Source organism: Stegastes partitus, unplaced genomic scaffold (assembly GCF_000690725.1).
Source record: "Stegastes partitus isolate 25-593 unplaced genomic scaffold, Stegastes_partitus-1.0.2 Scaffold68, whole genome shotgun sequence".
Lineage (NCBI taxonomy): Eukaryota > Metazoa > Chordata > Actinopteri > Pomacentridae > Stegastes > Stegastes partitus.
The window spans coordinates 760,668-783,918 of NW_007577799.1; the positions used below are offsets into that span (position 1 = coordinate 760,668).

The 23,251-nt window shown below is 40.8% G+C and overlaps 1 protein-coding gene across 3 annotated transcripts in view; it reads right to left on the minus strand.

Moving 5' to 3' along the window:
• Window positions 1–23,251, minus strand: part of ctnnd2a (catenin (cadherin-associated protein), delta 2a) — a 272,067-nt gene that overhangs the window by 109,324 nt on the left and 139,492 nt on the right. For all 3 annotated transcript variants that reach the window (XM_008276295.1, XM_008276293.1, XM_008276294.1), the window contains 2 exons: window positions 22,607–22,780; window positions 7,627–7,933 (listed from right to left, as the gene is read on the minus strand). In XM_008276295.1, the coding sequence (XP_008274517.1) occupies window positions 7,627–7,933; window positions 22,607–22,780 (481 nt within the window). The remainder of the gene's footprint in view (window positions 1–7,626; window positions 7,934–22,606; window positions 22,781–23,251) is intronic.

The window sequence follows — 23,251 nt, forward strand, 5'->3', positions numbered from 1 at the left end:
TGTGTGTAGATTCTCATTGTCATCCTGAAACACTTGAGATTTCCATTCTTTCACCTTGCGTATCCCCACTTCATCTATATATGTACATTGACCACAAAAATATAAATATTAATATTCACAAGTAACAAACTATCTTTGGTTCACACATTATCTTAGCCTGTTTGACTATTTTCTGACATTGTACAGAATGAATCTACTAGTACTGAAAATAATTGATAGCTGCAGTCTTACAAGCAAACTTTTGTTTCGGAAACATGCTTCATGCAACACAATCATGAACAATGTGCAATCCAAGGAGCTGGATAAATTATTTAAAATTCACACATACAAGGACAAAAAAAAAGAAGCAGCATTGTCGCTACCAAGTGAACCAGACACCCTCAGATAGTTTTGTATTTGAGATGTATATTTTACACTGTATTATTTGCTGCTTTATTTTTTTCATTATTGGCAAATGGTTGTTAGCATGATTCTGCATGGTTAAAAGGAAATATTACTATATATACAGTAGTCCCACAGTTAGAACAAGCGATAGTCAGCAGTCCTTTCACTGCTGCTTTTTGTTGTCGCTCTCCGTGGTGCTGAAACGTTCAAACCTGAGGTGCCTTTGTGTCTGTCCACTGCGCTTAAGAAATCAAACATGAAGCCTTCCTAGTTCTTTCTATAATAGCATCCAAACTCTGTCTACTTGTTTCTAAATCATTTTTGCAGGTCAAAACAACCTTAATAAAAGCACTCTAGTTTTGCGATATTTGAGACAATGTGATGGACAAACTGCTAAAAGCACACTTTACTGGCACCCTACACTTCTGTTGCAAAATAAGCTAGACGTGTATTCCAAACTTCAATCGTTTCAATTCAAAGAAACTGTACCAAAAGCAAAAAAAAGCACAGCGGCTATCAGTATGTTGCAGGTTTTGTTGTATCTCATGTATAAGTGGTGGAAAAAAAATGTGGAGGGAGTAATCCAGCAAACAAGCAAAAAGAAGGAAAAAGAAGAAAAGATTGGTAGCAGTGGATGGTAGTGTGCTATACCTACCTACCTACTGGAAATGGAGAACACTATATTAAATTCAAGAATCTAACCCCGATACTTGGAGTGAACGCCAAGGAAAAATAATCTGTTTACACAGCAGAAATCCCCAGGTGCATCATATGGTAAACTGGGGGTACTGTGGATGTGAGTGGGTCTTACTTTCACTTAAGTGAGTATGGGATCCCCTGAATATAATTCTATAGCCAAGACCAACCACACACACTCACAACCAGACACACATATAGACACAGGCGGCCAGTGCCTCAGTTTCCATCCATAGCAGATATCCCGTCTGTAGAGTCATGCATAAACCATATGTATCCAACACGGAGGAGCGTGCTAACACAAACAGACAATGGCCACAAGAAGGGAATTCTGGCAATCTGTTTCTGTCCAACACACATAAATAAACCCTATAGTGCCTAAGTAACAACAAGACCAGTCGCTGCATAATAACTCTCCCTCTATGTTTATTAAACACACACATGCACACACAATGACATGCCATTGTCCTTTAGACTGTGCAACACATTGTACTGCATCAGCCCGATGCTATCATATATGACGCCACACAAATACACACACACTATTCCCTTTCTTTGACACTGCCTTGGACATATAAATACGCACACGAAACCCATTCAAGGACCCACACACAAATATGCACAGAGTCGCTGCTGACCACCACAGATTTTCCATAAATAGAGCGATATGTACGGGCTGGAAGCCAACGAACGGTGACAATAAAATAGCAAGCAGTGACAATGACATGTCACACCGGATCACATCACATCAAGGAACTGTAAATAGCAATTTCATGTCAGCAGCTCAATTATACCTCCCAAATAACGGGGCCACGGGGGATATTTTGTTAAACTGCACGCTTTACATCTATAGTTGCAGAGATATGGCTTTAACCCTCAGAGTCTGATGGTTTATGTTTTAGTGCTGGATTATTTTTTTACTTGCTTGATAAAAGTATCACCTCAACGCAAAAAACGTTCAAAAAAGCAGAAACAATCGTTATTCAATCACGACAAAAGAACATCAATTTTCCCGGCGTAATTGCTGGGTGAATATATTTGTATTGGCGGAGAGAATGTAAATGAGCAGAGTTTGATTTAAATGAGGGGAGTTTGATTCATCTTATCTTGAAGTGCTGCGTCTCTGTTTCAGACTGATTGAGTGTTTGATCAGATAAGTCAAGCACATCCCCACAGTTGAAATAATACTGTAGTCTTGTTTTTGATCGCAATGTTACAACGTTTTCCTTTTTTTTTCTCCCCCTCCTTTCTGTCAATCCTCATTTCTACAACAAAGTGAATTGTAGCTCTCCCTTTACGACGTTGTTTGCCCTATTACATGCCTCCTAAGCTCCCAAGTTTTAGAACAATAACCACCCATCTCCTTGGTCCCAAACTCCCATTCTCCCTGAGTTAATGTTCATCCCTCTCTTTCCCTCCTTTTTTTCTCGATCTCTTAAGGTATGCCTTATTCCCCGAACAAATGCCTATCTGTGCTTCCCTGTACCCCCTTTATTTGTTCTCTTTTCTCCTCCTTCATTATTAGTTTTTCGCTTTCCTTTCCTGCCACCCATTTCTTTATTGGTTCTGCGAGTCTACGCACAACATTTTTTTTTTCTCATCATCTCACTCCCTACAATGTTTTTAATATTCATTTCAAGAAGGAAACCCAGTGGGGGCGAGAATCCCTTTTCAGAGAGAGCCAGCTTAAAGGGAAACACACAAACAAAACAACGAAAGGGAGGCACTTATCTACATTACTCCCTGCCCTGCACTTCTCCTCTATCATTCTGCTATTTATTTGCCTTCCTCTATTTTGATCGTCATCTATTCACCATCCTCCACTTTCTTGTTTTCCTCCCGAATTTCTCCTCCTTCCTTTATTTCCCTCCCGCTGCTCTTCAAGTGCCTTTCATCACCTTCTCGTCTCCGGCATTGTGCATCATCTCCCTCCCTTTAGCTTCATCGTCACTAATTCCTCCTTCCCTCCCTCCCTCCCTCCCTCCCTTCCCTTATGTATCTTATCTCCCCCCTCTCCTTCCTCTCCTCTGTTCACTCCCATCCATTAGCGGTTATTGAGTTTTCTCTTTGTGTCGCTGTCATCACCTCTGCCCTATCATGCTCACTCTCCTGCAACTATAATGGCCTTAACTGTGTTACTAGCTGCCATTTGCACACACACATGTGCATGTGCACACACTGCATTGACAAGTTAGGCCAGAAATATGCTGATGACTTACATAAAATACATACTCTTCTCTTAAATAGCCATTGCATTCACACATGCGCGCGCACACACACACGCACACACACAAACACACACAGCCAGACATAACCTCTGCCCTCAGTCAGAGTGTTCCTTGTCTCTAATAGCTGCTAACTCATTTAGCACTTCATGTTAGCTCAACTAGATCCAATTACAGCAAGAGAGAGGGTGAAGTTTGAGTAGGTGGCCATTTAACCTCCCGACAAAGAGAAATGTAACACGTATATCCAATTCAATGACATTAAGTGCAGTATATAAACATAGCAAGGGTTTAAGAAATTAAAAGGCAGGAATTTAAAGGTATTTTACTGCAACTCAAAGCTGAGATTAAACACATTCATTGGGTATAACAGAGAATTGAAGAAGATGAACATAGCCACAGGGAATTGTGAGGTTTTAGGGAAGCAGATGAAGCGTCCTTCATACGTGGACTTATATCCCTCCACACACCATATGTCTAGTTGGCCTGAATATACAGTTTAGCAAATATTTGAAGTATTACTGTCTTTATTCCTGCCAGATTTAAATACTGAATCTATTATTAAGTTAGGACACCCGGGATCTTTCTGTGTGGAGTTTGCATGTTCACCTTGTGCAGCGTGGGTTTTGTCCAGCTTCTCTGGCTTCCTCCCACAGTCCAAAAACATGCCGAGTTTAATTGGTGACTTTAAATTGCCCATAGGTGGGAATGTGAGTGTGCTTGGTTGTCTCTCTGTGCAGCCCTTCAATAGACTGGTGACCTGTCCAAAGTGTCCCCTGCCTTCACCCTGAGTCAGCTGGGATAGGCTCTGCAACCCCAGTGAGGATTAAGCGGTGTACGGATGATGGATGGACAGATCAATCATTCAATATTCAATATTGCCAATTACTAGGTTGCTGTATTTCAGTTGTCTGTATTGGGTCTTTGTAAGGCTGACAATTATTATCAGTAGTACATGTATATGTGTATAGGTTTATCCTATCTCATAAGAAAATTGGAAAAAGTTGTCGTTATTTAGGTTTTGCTGTGTCTGTGAAATATCTTTCTGAAGTTGCGGTCAGAACAATGTAGTCACCTCTGCAGGGATACAAGTGTCAGACAATCAGACAAAAAAAAATTAAAAATAAATGTAGCGCCACCATGAAAATCCACTCATTAACACATTTTCTTTTCAAGTTTTATGCACTTTGGCTACCTGTGGAGTTGGCCTAAATTAATAAAAGCAAACAGCAGGCTGGGTGTAAAGAATTTTCACACCATCAGGCTCCAGCTAGTAAAGTCTAAATTTTAAAATACTCATGAATAACTGTGTAACTCCTAATTAAATAAGGATTTATTGAACTCAGCAGGGGGGCATTCATCACAAAAAACTCTTTTTGTGCTGAAGTAGAATTGCAAGCAAAACGTTGAGAATCTAAAATTTTATCACGCATTGTCTAAAATAAAAGAGGAAAGATAAAATCTCTGTCTGGATCTGTGCACTAAGTGTATGAAGCCTGAAGAGGTAATGGAAACAAAGTGATCTCTTATGTGTACTTGTGGATACAAGAATGTGAGTTTATGACTCTTTTGGGCCAACAATAAACACCTTCTTGCAAGTACAGGGGAGATAATAGTCAGTACATGCCTGAGAGTATTTACAAACTATATTTACTTTCTAAGCCAACTTCTATATTGCCTCAGTTTTTAAAAATTAACTAAGTTATAAAATTTATGACACACTGAGCGTGCTGTGGAAGCTGTTTTTTTCTGTAAACTGTATAAACTTTGTTAACTTTTCTGCACCCACAACTTCCTTCTGTCTTCAATATTTTACTTCTTTTCTTCAAGGTTTAGAATGTATACATTTAGAAAACTATACAGAAGGTCTTTTTTTTGCAATGTCCAAACAGACCTGCATTTAAGTTTAAAAAGTTTTTATTGTCTTTGTTCAAGCAGATCAGACAGCAAACTTCTACAGACCGTCTTCCATATGGCACAGTAATAAATGACAGCAAACAACTGAAAACAGGCATCCATATCAGTAGAAAAGCATACACTCTCTCATATGGATTACTTTTTTTTCTTTTTCATCATCAACTATGAGTAACTGTGTTTGATATGATGAATAATCTGCTCCACAGTTTCTTTTTATTTTTTTAAATTATTTTTCTCGCTCTGTGTTGTCTCTGTGACATTCTTTCTTTTACCTGTCTACAAGTGTGGAGCATGAAGTGACGCCACACAGCACAGCATTTACAGCCTAAGCTAATTTGCAATGACCATCCCTATGAGTATGTAAAATGCACAGAACTCAACAATGAACACACACTTTAAAACTCAGACAAGAAGACAAAACAACATGAGAGTAAACGCACAGGACAAAAACTGTAACAAACTAAAAGCACAATAAAACAAGAAGTCTCAGGTCAGTCGTGACTGGCAGGGAATTCTATATGCTGATCCTCCAAAAAGAAAAAAAATGGCCGTCCGAATTAGGATTTACATAAAGGCAGTTAACAATTCCTACTGGATCCTCTCAGTGAAACTCTAAAAGAAACCATCAGGTTGCTTAACACCTGAGGAGGCAGATTACTTTGGCATTTATAGAAGAGTTTAAAGAAAGAACTGATTAAAAAAAGAAGATATTTAGGCTAAATAATCTTCTATCTACGTTTCTACTCTGTAATTCCTATGCCTTTGTCACAAAACTATCTGGAACCGATGCATCTTATAGGAAACAGAACATCCTGAATGTTATTGTTTTGCCTCCAGCTGCATTCAGGGAGAATTTTCTGTGTACACAAACAAGAAAGTGAAGCCCACAAATTGCAACGTGCAAACAATATGAAAATATATTCTTTAAAAATTGCTTTTCCTTTCAGAAAGTGAAGATGTTCTTGCACAAGCCAGAGCTGCTGTGTTTGTTTACAACGTCGATGACTCACCAAATAAAATATACGTTTGGAGAATTCCGTTTCATTTGCAAAATGAAACCCAACCCTCACTGATTGCGAACATTAGACTATCAGCATCCAGCCAATCAGCCTACATTAATAATAAACCATCATGATTTCATTATCATACATCTTCACAAGACTGATTCTCGAGGGGGATTTTCTGATTTTATTCTACAGCTGTGCACATGCCACATGGTAATATGACTGTGTACATGTCATGCAAACTTTTCCTGGTCTTTCTTTGCTTTCTTTGAGATCGCTTTTAGTTTTCTCCCACTCCCTTTTGTTTTGTCATCTCTTTCACTGTCTCTCTCTCTCTCCCATTCTTTCACTCTTTATATGATTGACAGCTACTGCTGAGACTTGATCCACACGTCTCAGTCCCTCTCACTCTGTAATTAAAGGAATTATACATCAAGAGTCCTGTGAAATATATATAAATAAAGTGAGGCGAGGGAGCTTTGCTTAATTGCAAAGACAAGAGGATGAAAGTGATCACAGGCCGGTAGAACTATTAAACACAGCATGACACTAAGAGAGGTGAAAAAGAGCTTCTAAAGCAACTAGTGTGTGACTGGAGTAACTAGTACTTTTTTTCTTTACAAAAAAAAAAGTTGCTGTTTAACTCGCTATTGAATAGACGATGGATGCAAACTATTTTCAATGACACGTACTTCTGAGAGCTGTAAAATCATTATTGATTGTACGATAAATCACTCTGTGGTGGTTTAGGTCTGAAAAGTCTTCAAAATTTCATCCTCGCACTGATGATGTCACCCATTACAGTATTTTGGGATACAGCTGTTTCAGCCTAAATGCTTGTTTAGAGTGAGCCTTGTAAAAAAAAAAAAAAAAGTTGCGGTACAGTACAGAACTTTCTGAGGTGCCTAAACTTGATTGGGAGGCTTGAGTATGTATAACTGTGATTTTTAGCCTCTTTTTGGGTTTTTTTAACCTTAAGGGAGGTCGGCAATAAGTCCTACTTCAATTAGTCTATGTATTCGTGTCACACAGCTGGCTACTATGACCAAGACTGAGAATATTGATCTGTGGCCAGGGATAGGTTAAGGTTAAGGCTTTCTGTTAAGGTTAGGGGAGGGGTCAGGTAATTAGTATTTATGGCAAGAAAATGACTGTAACGTCCTCCGAGTGCCACTGTGTGTGTGTGTGTGTGTGTGTGTGTGTGTGTGTTCATCTCTGCAAACTTATCAACTCTTGTCACACACCAATCCATGGGGTGATTGTCACACATGTCCTTTCAAAATGCCTTCAGGCGTCCTGTCCTTCATGATCTTGTGCATATATAATATGGACCAATAAACACGTATGCACTCATGCTCATGCACACAACACACAGCCCACACTGCCCCCTTTCATCCTACCTGGGGTCTTTCTGAATAGAGTCGATGGACGGTGAACGCTGCAGGCTGCCTTCGGGTGGCAGGGCTGGTCCAGACTTGCTGTAGGGAGATTCCACCACCGAGGGGCAGTACTGCAGGGTGCGGTAGGGGTCCGCCACATAGGGATCCGAGCCGTATACATTTCCCCCTCCGCCACCTCCGCTCGAGGTGTAGCCTGGGCCCACTGTGGCATAGTTGTTGGTCCCGCCGCGGCTGTAGTTTCCCGTCGCCGTGCCGTGGCTTCCTGTGCGCTGCAAAGGGGCGGAGTCGACACCAGGGGAGGAGGGTGCTATGGTGGGAAAGTAGGGACAGAGGACATAACTTAGGTCATGGACCTGGTCATGGACACGCATGGTCAGGTCTACAGAGGAGAGCGACGGAGGGGTGAGGAGGAAAGGAGGAGAGAAGGGCGAAGACACAAGCACAGGACAGGAGAGGAAAGGCAGAAACGCAAACACAGAGATGAACAGGTTGTTGTTAATAAACAGTTTCAAAAATGCCCATGATTGAAAGAAAGAAAGTTGTTCATATAAATTTGAGATCATAACCTAATCACTGAGCATTATACCATCAACTGCACTGATATTTGTAGAAAATCCGGCATTTAATGCAGTTCTTGAGAGTTGGAGCACAGAAATGATGACATAAGTTTATTGTTGTTGGAGGGATGTTATTTCTGCAGTGCAGTCATGGCAAAACACATTGATCAGCCAAAACATGAAAACCACTGACAGGTTTGGTGGAACAACACTGATCATCTCATTACTATACAATGTTCCCCGGGGAAACTTTGGGTTCTGGCATTGGCATAGATGTTACTTTGACATGTGCCACCCACCTAAATATTGTTGCAGACCGAGCACACATGCCCAAGGCAGCAGCACTTCCTGACGGCTACACCAGCACTCGGGAACGGCTCAAGGAATGCAACAAAGAGCCTCGAGGCACTGACATGGCCTCCAACTCCCGAGACTCCAATTCGATCTAGCATATACGGAAACAAGCCAATGAGGTCTAGTTTCCATGCTGCCCTCAGGTCAGAGCTCTTTTGGCAGCACAAGGGGGTGACCTCTATAGTTTTATGCAGGTGATTATAATGTTGTAGCTGCTTCTGGAATAGTTTTACTCCCGGAAAAAACTTGACAACAGTTTCCACAACACTGACGGATCGCAAACAACGTGAGCTTTGTCATTCAAATGGCTCATTAGCCTGTCATTCCCATGCAATAAAAAAACATAAACTTTGCCTGTAATTCTATTTGTGGGCAGCTAGAGGACAATTGCAGAAACTTTTTTTTCTGGCACCATGAGACATCTGCCAGGTGAGCAATAAGGACTAAAGAAAAAGAAAATACATAAAATACAAATAAATAAATAAAGCATCAAGCTATTTCTCTTTAGAGTGACTTGGAAATTGAATGGGGATTTGCTCGGGGATGTAAGCAGCCTGCAGGGGCACAGTAGCTGTCACCTCCTTCTCCCCCGTTGCGCTGGAGCGGTGGAGCGGCGATACATCAAGGTGTTAATGTGAGTCTGGGGGCCTCATTTCTCTGGTTGTAAAAACACTGTGAGAAACCGTGTGAAGGGGATCCATCTCGTCTGTCATTAGGACCCGAGGTATATGAACACAGAAACACACACATGCAAAAGAAACCCCATAAACGTGTTCTTCAGGGAGTAAGTGATAAATCACGCAGCCTTGAAATCAATACGTGGCCACGTGATTGACTAAGGCTTTAACGCAGGCCAATGAGCCCCCTGTCACAAAGAGAATTAGCCTTTAAAACATGTCTGGACAGGAAAAATGCACACAAATTGCAATGCATGCGCACTCTCAACATGCTCTGTATTCCCATTCATTTTGTATACACGTATGACAAGGAACACATTCACACATTAGGCTATGTGATGCGTAATAACACAGGACTGAAGGTTGTGCGATTGTGAGTGCTGAGGTTGAGTATCTCATCGTTATGTGACCAACAAACTTGCTCTTTAGCGCTGTCTTGAGTGCTGGCATTTACTTGACCTTCACAACCCTGTTATCGCTGTCTTTTCTCACCTCTCTCTCTCTCTCTCTCACACACACCATCACACACATCTAATCTGGCCAACCTATTTGGCACATGATGCAGATTAAACCGCTGCTTAACAATCATTTTCAAAAGCTCTTATTTAAATTCTTCGCACCAAGTCTGGAAAACTCTATTAGTTGGCCCACGAGGAACCTTTTGGATGATGTAACCGCATTAGCATATTTTTTCTGACTCTAAAATCAGGTTAACAAAAAATTTCTTTGCCAGACAGACAGCGAAAAAAAAGTCAAGTTTCAGACCGCCATGCAATGCCCACGAGGCTAAAGGCTGTGTGAGCTCTTCTACTGATGCCCCAAATTTGACAAAGATCCAAAGAATTAGGCAGGGAAAGAAAAACAGTGAGACAGTCTGAGAAAAGAAAGAAACAACTGAGAAACGAGGGAGAGCACTTCAGTTTAGAAGAAAAAGAAAAAAAGAGTGAGCCAATAGAGGAGAAAGGGACGAAGCAAGAGGCAATGAAGGGAGCGACAGTAGAGCCGCACAGAACAGAGGGTATAGGAGGGTAATGAAGCAAAGTTACTCCCATCAGAAGCAAATCCCATCTTTTCTGTACTCTTTAAATGGTGTCTGTGGTGTGTCTGTCTTTCTGAACGTCTCATTAGTAGCCAGGGCTTTTGGCTAACACCACCAGTGTCGGCGTGCACTCACCGAAAGACATGACACCCAACCTCAGAGCGAAAGAGGGGGTGGAAGACCAGCGAAAAGAAGAGAGGAGGAAAGCACACAACACACACACACACACACACACACAAAATAAAATGTCCTGTCAAATTATTTTTATAGCCTATGCTGCGGCCGCTGAATAGGAATGTCCCTGGTTACAAGTTGCAAAAAGAAAAGAGAAAGGAAAAGAAAGCAAGGCTGATACAGGGAGATGGCAGGGACGGAGAAATCCCCTAGAAATGTCGTACCAAATCATTGTTTTAGCCCTTTCCTTTTGTTTTCACATTCTGTTACTTTGTATTCAGCCTCCCCACACCCATTTTTGCATTTCATTTTCCTCTTCACTCAATCTTTCTGTCTGCTTTCTCTCCTACTTTAAGTAAATGGGGTGCCGCTGAATTTATCATTTGCTCTGGTAATGGTGCGCTCTGACTGATGACTTGACCTTTGGGGCCAATATTGCCTGGAAAATCAGGATGTGGGCGCCTGTTTATGTGTGCCTGTGTGTCATTCTATTTGTTATATATATCTACACGTATATGATTGAATTCTTATTCCTTGTGAAAACAAAACTGTGGTATTAGACTTTTGGAATATTGCAATTCTTGACCAGTCTTCAAGAAACTGTATCAGTTGAGACTCAAGTTTTAGATTTAGAGTTAAGAATTTACCGAGTTAAAGAACCCCACCAGTGAAATTACTTGTTTTTTGTTTGTTTGTTACCTTGTTAAAATGTGTTTTTTAAATGCTGGACACATATTGTGTGTAAAATAAGCATTCAACGCTGCAACAAACACTTCCACCTTGAAACTGCAGTGACGCAGGGATGACAAACTAAAAAAACACAGATTCATAAAGTTTCATATGTAAGACACCTCAGGAACCCATACTGTCAATTTAAAGACCGGAGCTTTCCATTTTAAAGGAGTATACTCCAACTTAAACTTGCAACTGCATAATGAAGAGTAGTTTTAAAATGTTTGTGCCAGTGAGCTGGTGAGCTTGAGCTGCAGTAAGAAGCAGTAGGGTGGGTGTGGATATAGGCGGGGACTTCATAGATCTGCACATTCAGGAGGAAGCAATGGTTTGGACTTACACTGAAGTCATTTTAAGGCATGAAAGGATGATTTTTACGGAGAAAAACCCCTCCCAACAACTTATATATGCAACTTTAATACATAGACATGACTTTTTATGGGTTTAATTAAAGACCAAAGTGGAACTTTAAAGGTTCTGCATACATTGTTTAAAAACAGTGGATGTCACCAGAGTACCAGCACGTCAGACCAAATCAAATGTATTTAACAAATGCATTGGCCACGCAACCTTCACAAAAAGCAATCGAGCCAACTCTAGCATTGTAATATACAATAAATGGTCATAGTTGCCATTAGCTCAAGTAATAATATCTTCAATGAACCTGTTTCCTTTGTGCTCCACTATGTCTGTCTGGGTGTGTTTCACCTACAAAGCAGAGGAAACACAGGTGTTACCCAAAGCTTCTTTGTTTTTTTGGAGCACAGGCTAGATGTTCTGGACAGCACTTTCACAGTTTTTTAAAATCTGGTGTCCAAAGTCACCCTTGGCCAGTTTATAAAAGCAGGGAGACCCAACAATTTCAAACGGAGGGACTCACATGCAGTAAAATGTATAAACAGCAGAGACTGTAACTTCATTATCTGCTAAGGACACACTATATCTATACATAGCGGAAAATTGTTTGCTGCGAGATTTATGCTGCAATTATGTTCAAAATCCCTCATATACAACCTTTAAGATTTGGGGCTATGGAATAAACACACAAACGAATGGTCCTTACAAGTATGGTAAGACAAATATATCAGCATGAGAGGGTGTGTCTTTCATGAATTTGCTGAAGACTAGCACAAGGCGCACTCGCTGTGCTGTTTCATGAAATATTAAACAAATCATGAAATACGCCGCGCGTGTATGCCAATAGACACGCACATATAGACGTCGCACCTTCCACACCTAACGCTCTGCCAGCGTGAAATTGTGTTTGAGAGGAAATAAAAAGGTGTGTCTCTGTATTCCTTTGCTTCGGCGCAGAGTAAACAAATCGCGGCTGTGCTCCTGCTGGCAGATTAGCGACGGGAAGGGAAACTCTATTAGTCATTTGACACAGTGATACCTCTGCAATTAGCCAGTCGGCTGAGGGGCCACCTCGCTTAGAGCAGAGCTGACTTTTTCTTTGGGCTGCTGTGACTAGGAAGCCCTCGCTGAATGTACAAGATATAGCGGGGACGTGGGGGGGAGGGGGGAGAACGAGACAGAAAAAAAAAAATAACTAGAGGGGGATCAAACCAATCCTTCAAGCTTTCCATGTCCATCCGAACTTCTCAGTCTTTCATCTCTGCCTCTATTTCTTTCAGCCCTACTCTGTCTCCGTCACTCTTTTTCTCCATCACTCCCTTGCCCTTTTCTCTCCCTTTGCTTCTATCTGCATTCCTCTACATCTGACCCTCTCTGCCTGTACCTCCACCCATCTTTTTTTTCTCTCCCTCGCACATCTCTTTTGAAACCTCCCCTTTGAATTACTGCCCTCCCTCTTTTACTGTAGCTTACTCCCTCTCTGCCTCCATTTTTTCGTCTGTCATCCCCTCTCCATCATCCATTCATTTCATGTTTTTTTCCTCTCCCTTTCTTCCCCTAACACCCTTCTGTCTCTCTATCGCTCTCGCTCTCCCCCTCTATTGTGGTTGTAGTAGACTATGTGATCAGAGCTGAGGACATGTCCTTCCTCTCGACACGCTTCAGTGCTCAGCACGATTACACAAAACCCCTCAGTACAGTCTCTATCTCGCTCACATACACACACTGACAGACACCACCGCCATACAAACATGGATTTCTAAATATGCGAGTGATTGACGGAGACTAAGCATGCTTGCCTGTAACATATTTTTCTAACATTTTAAGGTCATTCAACTGCATGTGCATGCAACCTTGCCTGCAGCAGCTATGGATGAAGCACACATGCAACGACACACACACACACACACACACACACACACTACTTGGATGTGGAGGAGAGTAAGGATTAGTTTCTCCCTCTGTTTATCCCTGGGAGAGCCTCCTGGCCAACACACAGCTCTTGATGTTCCTGAGCTGGAAGCATTGGAAACCCACATGCATGAGAAAACACACACACACACACACACACACACACACACCTAGACACACACGCACACGCACACACACACACGCACACGCCCTCTCTTGTACTTTCAGTATCAAGTATACAACATTTTATAGCGTGGCAGCTGTAGGACACTTGTTTCTATGAGTCAAGGTGCCATGTCTTTCTCCAAGCATGCCACTTAGACACAGTGGGGTCTCCAGGCCGGCGCTTTCTGCTAAATGCTCATGCTGTGGGGGGAACAATAGTGAAAGTCACAAAAAGAGGACTTTATCTTTTTCCACCTTAAGCGTTCTCCATTTATAGAAGCCCCTACTCGTAACGTATTTAACTTAAATTGAATCACAGTTTATAGAGCTTCGCAGGTTGACTATGGAGTTGCCTCCAAACAAACTTCTCATCTTCTCCACTTTAGCCCATCGCCACTATAATTTGAACATAGTCTGTTTTCATGCATTTTGTGTCTGTTTCACACACTTTCAGTTGTAGTTAAAAGATGCTGTACAAGTAACTTGGGCTCGCCTTACATCTGCATAATGTCTCTTTTGCTCATTTCCAGCCTCCATCAGCCTGATCGTCACAATTTAAGTGTCACAGGATGGGAAAATAATTCTGACTACATGGCATAAAACCGCATCAGTTGTATTTGCAGCACCCTAAATACGCTAAATAAACTTGATCATGACTTACTGATCTCTGCTCTCTTGAGTTCCATCCAGTCTAAATAAGGTAGTTACAGTGGAGAGGCAAAAAGGAGGCTTTTTATACTTTCCTCTGAGAGATTCTTGACAAATGCAGTGGTAATGCACAATATATACGACAATAAACAGTGAATTGAGTAGCGGCAGATATCAACATTTCTTTTGATTTGATGGAAACAGTCAGCGGTGCTTTTGTGCCGACTTCGAATCTGTGTGATCTCTGAGGACAACAATAAATGAATGTTTCTTTCCACTGTTATGAATTCATTACTGCTGATAAAATTGAGAATTTGGTAATCATGAAACCGAGATAGCACTGGGCAGAGGCCTGTGTTTCCGTCCGTGTGTTTGTGGTTGCTGGAATGTGTGTGTGCACTCATGAAAAAGCGCTTTTTATGTATAGACGTATAGAGCACTGTTTGTGAGAGGGTGGCGTGCTGTGACAAACCTAAACGCACAGGCCTATTTTCTAAATGACATTCCCAAGGGAAAGAAATTGAGCTGATTTGCCAAGAAAGTCAGACTCTTTGAGCTGATAATCAAGGCTTCAGCAAAACCTCACTGTAAATACTATACAAGTATAAACTACAATTTGAGTCAGCTGGATTCGATGTACGAATTGGATTGCCATCTATTCAGCTCAACTATAGGTTTTAGTTGCATTCTGTGTCACGATTCTGTTAATCTGTTTGAAAACCCAGACGATTTCTTGTGATAGTGCAGAAGAGTAAATCAATTTTCACTTGCTTTCTTCCTCAGCTCCTTCCTCGGTCCCTTTTTGTTTCCTTTTTTAATTAAATTGAGATTAGAAATTGTCTTTCAATAGAGAGTTGGCTGCGGTGTGACAGCCTGGGCATTTAACCAGCACAAATGTTTTCACAATAGAGTAAACATCACGTTATAAGGAAGTGCAAATTCACACCCTTTTTTCTTTTACTGGGTGTTCAAAAGACAGTAGGTTCATTAATAGACCAGCAGGATCAGGGGCCAAGCTCAAATTGATTCTGGCCAAACAAACCTAATCTAACCTGGATACAGAGAGAGTCTGGTGAGTGACACACTAAAGTGAGTGGGGAGACGCTCTGGCCAAAAGGTCTAACAATGCTGAAGTGCTTTAGTTTCCTGCATTTATCAGGCACTATTTGAAAAAAACAGATCATTTAAGGCCTATAGACACTGGTCCATCCATTCTGTCTCTAAACTAAACTGTATTCACAGTTACATTTAGAAGAAAATGTATGTGTTTTTTGTCTTGGAATCCGTTTGTTTGTGATGTACCACACATACTTATAAATCAGCACATCTTTGCCATTTATTTTATTGCTTTACTGTTGCTCTTTGGAACGACAAGTTTTAAACATGCTGTGAAACTGTTGAATTTGAACCCAAACCATGATGTTTTCCTCAACCTAACTGGTGCCTAAACCTAAACAAATAGTCTGGAAGAAAATACATTTACGTATATCAAAATGCCGTTTGGTGATACAGTGATGCCATGTCTGTGAGATAACGTTGAGTCATTTTTAAGTGCAACTTGTTCAAAATGCCTTTTTTTCAACCATGTACTAAATGATCACGATATTACATCATGAGCACACAATTATTTAATTATGAGATTCGTGACTAGTAGGGAGTTCCTGATTGAGTTTTAGATCTGAATCCTTAAAATATCCCCAATAAAGTCTAACCTGATTTATTTAAATGTTGATTAAATGTGTGTCATTGAAATAACAACTGAACAAGGCAGATTTAACACACCCTCTTGTTCACATGCACTTGGACAAAACACTGAAGACCTGGTTTGAAAGCATTAAGTTGATGGTGTTTGTTGGCAGTCTGTGACTCTTGAAAAATAATGTAATACAGCAGCTAGAGGGAGAACTCACTCTGATGGAGGTGCTGGGACTACAGAGACACTTACTCTATTCATGGATGTATAGCACTGAACAGGGATGTGTGTTCTACCTCAGGAGCAATCTCCAAAGCTGTCATCATGTTAGCTGTGAAAATAACAGTTGATCTTGATTTTCTACCAGAAAAGTTTCTTACAGTGAAAGTGATGATCAGCATTTTCTGGATGGTTTTTACACTTTTTTTTTTTCTTTTTAATTTCACTCTCACAGGCATGTTTGCGATGTACCCTGACTGTCATTAGGAAGAGCAGCGCAGCAACACAAGTGAGATGAGGAGGGGTACAGTCGAGTACAGTGACGAACGGATTGAATTTTGATCAGCTTTATTTCAGCCGATTCCAATCCGTTACGCCTGGATTGGCCTGATCCTCGGGAATGGATCGGGGCGTCTTGGTGATTAGTAGTTGTGGTTGGAGAATGTAGAACCGAAGCATTTCATTCAGGTGTTCTCTAGTTCAAAACGTTGAAAAAATTTCAATCCGTGTGTCTTTCTCATGCGCATTTCCTCCACGTACACATTTACTGTTGGTATATTTACACGTAATTCACTATTTATGCAATCTCTAAAAATCTACCCTTGAACTATGTGCAAAAAATTCAACCTGTTACTTTCAAAGAGCAATTATTCATTTTACGAAGGGTTCATCTGCCCTTATTTGTTAAAATGCATCTTAATTACTAAAATTGAAGATGGAAAAAGTCAATTAATATTTGAGATTGGATAAAAGAGATAGCTAATATAGACATTTTCACTCCTGTGTTGTGATTTGTACCAAATCTAGATGAAAATGTGCAATGTATGCGTGCATGTTGGCATACCCGAGGGTAGGGATGCAAAAGACCAAAATCTGAATGTTTAAATCTTTACATCTCTATCAGTTACAGCTGCATAAAACTACACAGACAGATACACAGTTCAAGTGGCAGTGATTAGTATTATAAACCACATTTGGACACTGGAGGACATGTGCCAGATCAAAGCGAGTCTTTCCTTTCACCTTCTTATTTCCAGGGATCTGTCACTTTCTCTATTTAAGAAGAGCTCTGAACGTTTCCTGCCTTGCGGTCAGAAGACGTATGGTAAGTGCCGCCGCTCACCAATCCTCTTTGTCTTTACCCGTCCCTCCCTCCTCTCTCGGGCTTGTTTTTCGCGCTCTCATCTCTCTTCTCAATCACTCTCTCTGTTCTGTCCCCCTCATTAGGATGTCAGATCTCATTACAGAAAGAAAACAGCCGATTTAAAGGGGAAAGCAGATTGGTTTAATGGTTTGATGCAAATCCCTCCTCATATTTCTTCCTTTCCTTGTTACTGTGCATGTGCATGTGCTCATTCAAACTGGCGAAAGGAACCAGTGTCATAAATTCAAGTGGAAATAACCCATCTTTGGGGGAAACACACACACACACACACATACACCCTTGCACTTATGGTAAAGAGTTGATCCCTTGTCCTGGGAAATGTCTAATGAGGAAATATAGGACATGGGCGATTAAATATTCTGTAACATTTACAACTTGCCAGCCTTTACAGGAAAAAAAAAGCAGTGTCCATCATCCTTCACAAGAGGAGTCAGAAGATAGAACAATACTGTACACATACGCAGATGTTTCAGAGCAGCAGACCAAAAAAGCATATGCAAGAATTTACACAATAAATGGAAAACCAGGATTTGGCCAGAAGAAGATTTTTTTTTAAATATAAATATAGTGTGGATTTAGCTTCTTCAAAATCACTTCTTAGAAATATTACTGTCATACACACCTAAGAATGGTTTACCTAAAAGTCTAGAACATCCAAGTCACACTTTGAGGATGTATGATAAAACACTGCTGGTGCTTTCTCGTTGCAAGAGGATAAAGTATAACTAAAACAGGAGTGACCAAAAGTGAAAAGGTATTGCAAAATGTGCTTAAAGAATGTCACAAATGAATTCCCACTCTTTTTCAAATTTGGCACGGCATCATTTGGTTATCCAACTCTCTTCCTGGTTCCGAAAATATAGCTTTGTTTGGCTCAGTAATTGCTGATTATCTAACAATTTTGTATCTGTCTCCTATTTAGATACAGAACAGAGTGATGCTGAAATACATAGCATCTCTTATCAACGGCAATAGCTCAACCTTGTTACTAGAAGCACTTGACAAATAGCAGCCGCACTGAAACTACCCATTCTCACTGTCGGCACCTGAGCTACGCACAGGCCTAATGTTAAGCTATTAAAGAGAAAAAGAGCCACATCCATTCACGGCGGCTGTTATTCCCACTGGTCAAAGTCATTAATACAAGCCAGGAGAGCTTTCATGATATAAGGCGGGGATGTACAAAGGCAGAAATTTAAGAACAAAGGCAGGAGAGAAGGTAGAAAACAAGGAGGGGAGGTCAGAGAAAAATGTAAGAAGAAGAGAGGATGAGAGCATAAAAGAAGAGAAGTCAAAGAAAAAATATGTCACAGATATCCATTGTCCTCTGAATTAGTAGTGACTATGACAGATGAGTTAGAGGGAAAAAAAAAAGACAATATGAAAGGAAATCATCAGAAGCAGTCAGAGATGAGTTCATCAAGAGAATAGAAGAAGTGAGACTGACGTTAAAGACATTATAAAACAACTAAGAAAAGCATAGTGAAGTATAGGCTGATTTTAAAAATACACAATCTAAAAATTCATACTCATGCCAGAATGCATGTGTATGCATGTGTGCATTAGAGAAGCTGTGGCCAAGCAGGAATAAACGCTTAAAATAGGCCACATTAACCTGCAGTCCTCTGGGGCGCTGGCCTGGTTAAATCCAAGAATGAAACACCACGCGTCACTGCCTACACACATGCAGGGTGCAGCAGCACACAGATACACACTTGCGCTTGCACAACAATACTATGCCGGAGATGAATGTGTCTATGTGCTTGTGAGACAGCAGCCAACAATAACTGCTGATGAAAGGTAGTGCATGTGAGAGAGATGTTTGATCAGAGCTCTACATACATAGGGATCAGATGCTAATAGCGACTTCATTTTGCCCAAAGCTGTATTTGAATGCACTGACAGAGCTGTTAATGCAACGCTCGCTCTAACAATTAATGGAGAAGTGAAATGAGCTGAAAAGAGTTGGAAGCGATGGAAGCTGAGCAGACAGAAAAACCAAATGCCAGCATTCGAATCTGATTTAATTGGGAACGTGTGTTGCTAAAGTGCCATCCAGAGTGCTGCAAAAAAAAAAAAAAAGAAGCTTTCCTGAGACTGCAGGTCTGTTTGTTTATTGGTGTTCTTGCTCGATGGAGAAGGTTGAGAGTTGCAGTGAGAGTTCCTCATAAATCTTCAACTAAGAGCAGTGCTGTGGAAACATAAACCAACGTGGCGAAATTGTGGCACGATGGGTACAATTTAGCTGCAACCCAAACATTTTGCCTCTGCGAAATCATTTGATTCCGTTCGGGGTCTGGCCCTGACCCCGCCATGTGTCTGCTTCACTTCACTCAGGTCCTGTTTGCTCCCTGTCCCTATTTCTTTCCACTTGTCTCTCAGTGTTAAACTGGGTCAGGAAACAGCCACTATAAAAAACAGTGCGTACAATTAGAGTCACTTAAATTGCTTTTGTTGTATCATGCATCTCCTCTTCATAGTTAAGTGTCTAGTTAATAATGCGATGTCCCGTGCTCTCAATAAATACTATGAGCTTCATTTGGCTGCCTTGTTTAAATTGGCCTTAAATTAAACTGACAACGTGCACCATATACAGAGTCACTGACTACAACTCTGCAATTTTTGAAGTCTAATACCCACACAACCGTCTCCCTTCTCTTTCTAGCAAAGGAATGACTTATAGCATTAATTACATTGATCCATGCCAGCTTAATGAACCAATAATGTGAGCTTGCCATTGCAAAGAAAAGGCACTATGACATAATTAATGACTTACTGCTCACTATGTCAGCACAGTCCCTTATCAGTTCATTATGTGCCATCACTCTGTGCATTACGGATCCTTATTAGACAGCCTCCTATTCTCCGCACATGCTATTCACATGACTTTTAAAACATGCTGCATAAGGGCAAGGCCTTAATTCAACGGCCGAGCAAGTTCAAGGTGCTGTTAATCTTCGGTGTGTTGATTTACCGCTTTAGCTGCGTGGGCTGAGCACAGCGGGGGGAAATATTGTCCGTGAGGTGAAAAAAGCTCACGCTGATATACCCTGATGAAGGATTTAGCTCCAACAATATGAGACAATCTATTAAAATACTGTATCATAGGAGTGCATTGTAAACCTCAAGTGTTGCAATTAAATGCACATGGTCTAATCCACAGTCTATTGATTTTTGTAGCTGCAGTGCAAATTTCCTTTGTGAGTTTTCTTATACCCATCTATTGAAAGAACAAATACAAGGCGCAGTAAATTATAGATAACAGTGGATTCTCTCTGTACACTTTTGAAACACACTTATTTAATTAAATTCTGCTCGCAAAGACAATGCTATCACTGTATGAACTGTTCAGGGTTTCACTGACAGTAATCAAAGCAATATCCCACAAGAATATGAGCAAACCCAATGACCTAACTCTGAAATGTGCTTCAAAAGCTACGCTCTGCGCTTAAAGGCAATTCTCATTTCTTTCAAGTGAGTCAAACTGATCAAGTCAAACGCTGGTCTAGGGTGGCATATTTATTGCCATGATTCTGACCCAAATGCTAATGATAGCTATTAAGGCTAGGCTGGTTAATGACATCGAGGGAGCTGTGAACGTGGCGTGACCGACTTGGGTGTTTTCATGTGGGTATGATACCGTAATGGGATTAACATGGCGTACCTAAACCCACATTGAGATAAGCTCAATGAGGCCCTATTAAAAATACACTGCTGGCAACAATGGAGTTACGGAGGGAACTGGTGACAATGACTGTGTCTGACTGTGTGAGTTTGATAGAAAATGTGCCCCACTGTGCTTTATTGCCAATTAAAAAACGAATGCACGCAAAATTTGTAAGTGACGAAAGGTTTGATGATGGCCTTTTTTCATACTTATTTAATATTATGTGTTTTCTCCATTTCATTCTGTTTGGGTGCAGTTGTTAGAAATGTGCAGGACTGATTACACAGCACAAATAGAGCTCAAACTGAAATAGGAAGGATACGCATACGACTATTGAGTTTAGCTACATACAAACCTATATCGTGTATATCTAATAAGTAAGCATCAGTTAACATAAGGTGAATGTTGACTTGTTGACTGACTAAAAAAAATAATGCAAAGGGATGCAAAGTAATTTAATTTTAAGCTTGGAAATATCTACACCTTTGCACCTGCTACATTATGCACCTTCTTTTGTTATGCATCTTGTATTTATTTACTGAACCTACACATGTTTACAGATGTTTACATGCAATTGCACCTTAATATGTAATGTTTTTTTTTTGTTGTGCTATTTTAAGCCATTACTTTGTTGTACATGTTGTGCAATTTGCAATATCCCGAAGTGCAACATCAGCTACACTACTGTTTTTATAGTTCTTAATACACCTAAGAAAAGCTATCCCACTGTTTTTCTAGATACTTGTGCATATAATTTTCCTAATCGATTTTTTATGTTTTATATTTGCACATCTCCTCCTGTACTTTTAAAATGTCTGATTTTGTGAATCCCTATATTCTATTCTGTCCACGCACACGAGTGTATCCCAGCTCCATTTTTTAAATCTGCACAAAGGCAGACTTATGTTAGATCTTATCCAAAGTTCATACTCTTTTCTGTCCGCAGTGTCTGCAGGGGAAACAAATGTGTTGAAAAATTGCAAAAAACTTAGTCTTAAATCTGAAACTATTGCGATGAGAATACACATACAGCTTATTGGTGTAAAAATACCGGAGAATACAAAACACAAGGCGTGTGAAATGAAAAACAAAATACTAAAACTGCACCGAGCTGTAAGCCAGAACTCACAAGTACATGTTTAGGCTTCAACGGTCTCGCTCATTTTGATAGATGTGTTGCTGAACTGAATTGTGGGTCATTTCTTTGATTTAGCTTGTGGTGAAAAGTTAAACTTTTCAGGTGCCAGCCAATCAAACTGTGTTGTGGGAATACCCAGAGAAAGCAGGCGAGGTGGTGATGCAACATCAAAATGGAGGAGAAGAGGATCATTGTGGTGGGTAATCACCCTTTTTAATATAATCATGCCAGGACACAAATCCCAGAAACCAAGCATAGAGAGAGGTGGCAGAGGCAATTGGTGTATCTAGTATGTATTCATCCGGTTGGAGGGTTTATTTCCCATATATATTTACTTTTAGTACTGCATGGACAACCAGCACAGGACATTACTGCATGCCTGCAAAGACAAAATTCTAAATGTCAGGCATGCACACCATCAAGTGTCAACACAACATCTACCTCTGAGCAATTCTGGACTGATAATACAAAAGGAGTGCTTTACCGGTGTTGTTGCGGTAAGAGCCTGTGTCCGGCCCCTGGCTCTGGCTGAGGCTCCTCATGGGGCCCTTGTTGTGGTAGACACGCTCTTCATAGATGGGATCTATGTGGTGTTCTGGGGACCCCAAGGGCCGCAGGGGCTCTTGACTGTGCTGACTACTATAGGAGCCACGAGAGCCTGGAGAAAAGAGAGAGGAAGACAAAAAGATGTTAGGAGGGTAGAGAAAGAGAGGATGAAATATGAGAGGAGGCACAGGAGGTAAGAGTGATATAGAGGTGTATTTTAAGGAGGTAAGGAAAGATTTGAGGGGGAAAGACAGGTTACAGTTGCAGAGAGTGAAGCAAGATGTACTAAAGACGTAAAAGGAGGAAAAACATAAAGAAAAGCCAACAAATTCATGTGGATGAGACACAAGAGAAAAGAAAACAACTAAGTGTGGAGATGTTGGGTAAAGGATGGAAATGACTGATGACAAAAAAGAAAAGTAGAGGAAAACAGCGCTCAGTCAGCAACACAACGTGATTGCTCTGTTTTTAGACCTGTCCATTTTCATCCTGCACCTTTGTTTTCCTGCTGTAGAGTGGACGGTTAAGGTGGAGGTGGTGTGTGGTTGTATGATTGGTAGCGAGAGGGATGAGTTAGAGCTGC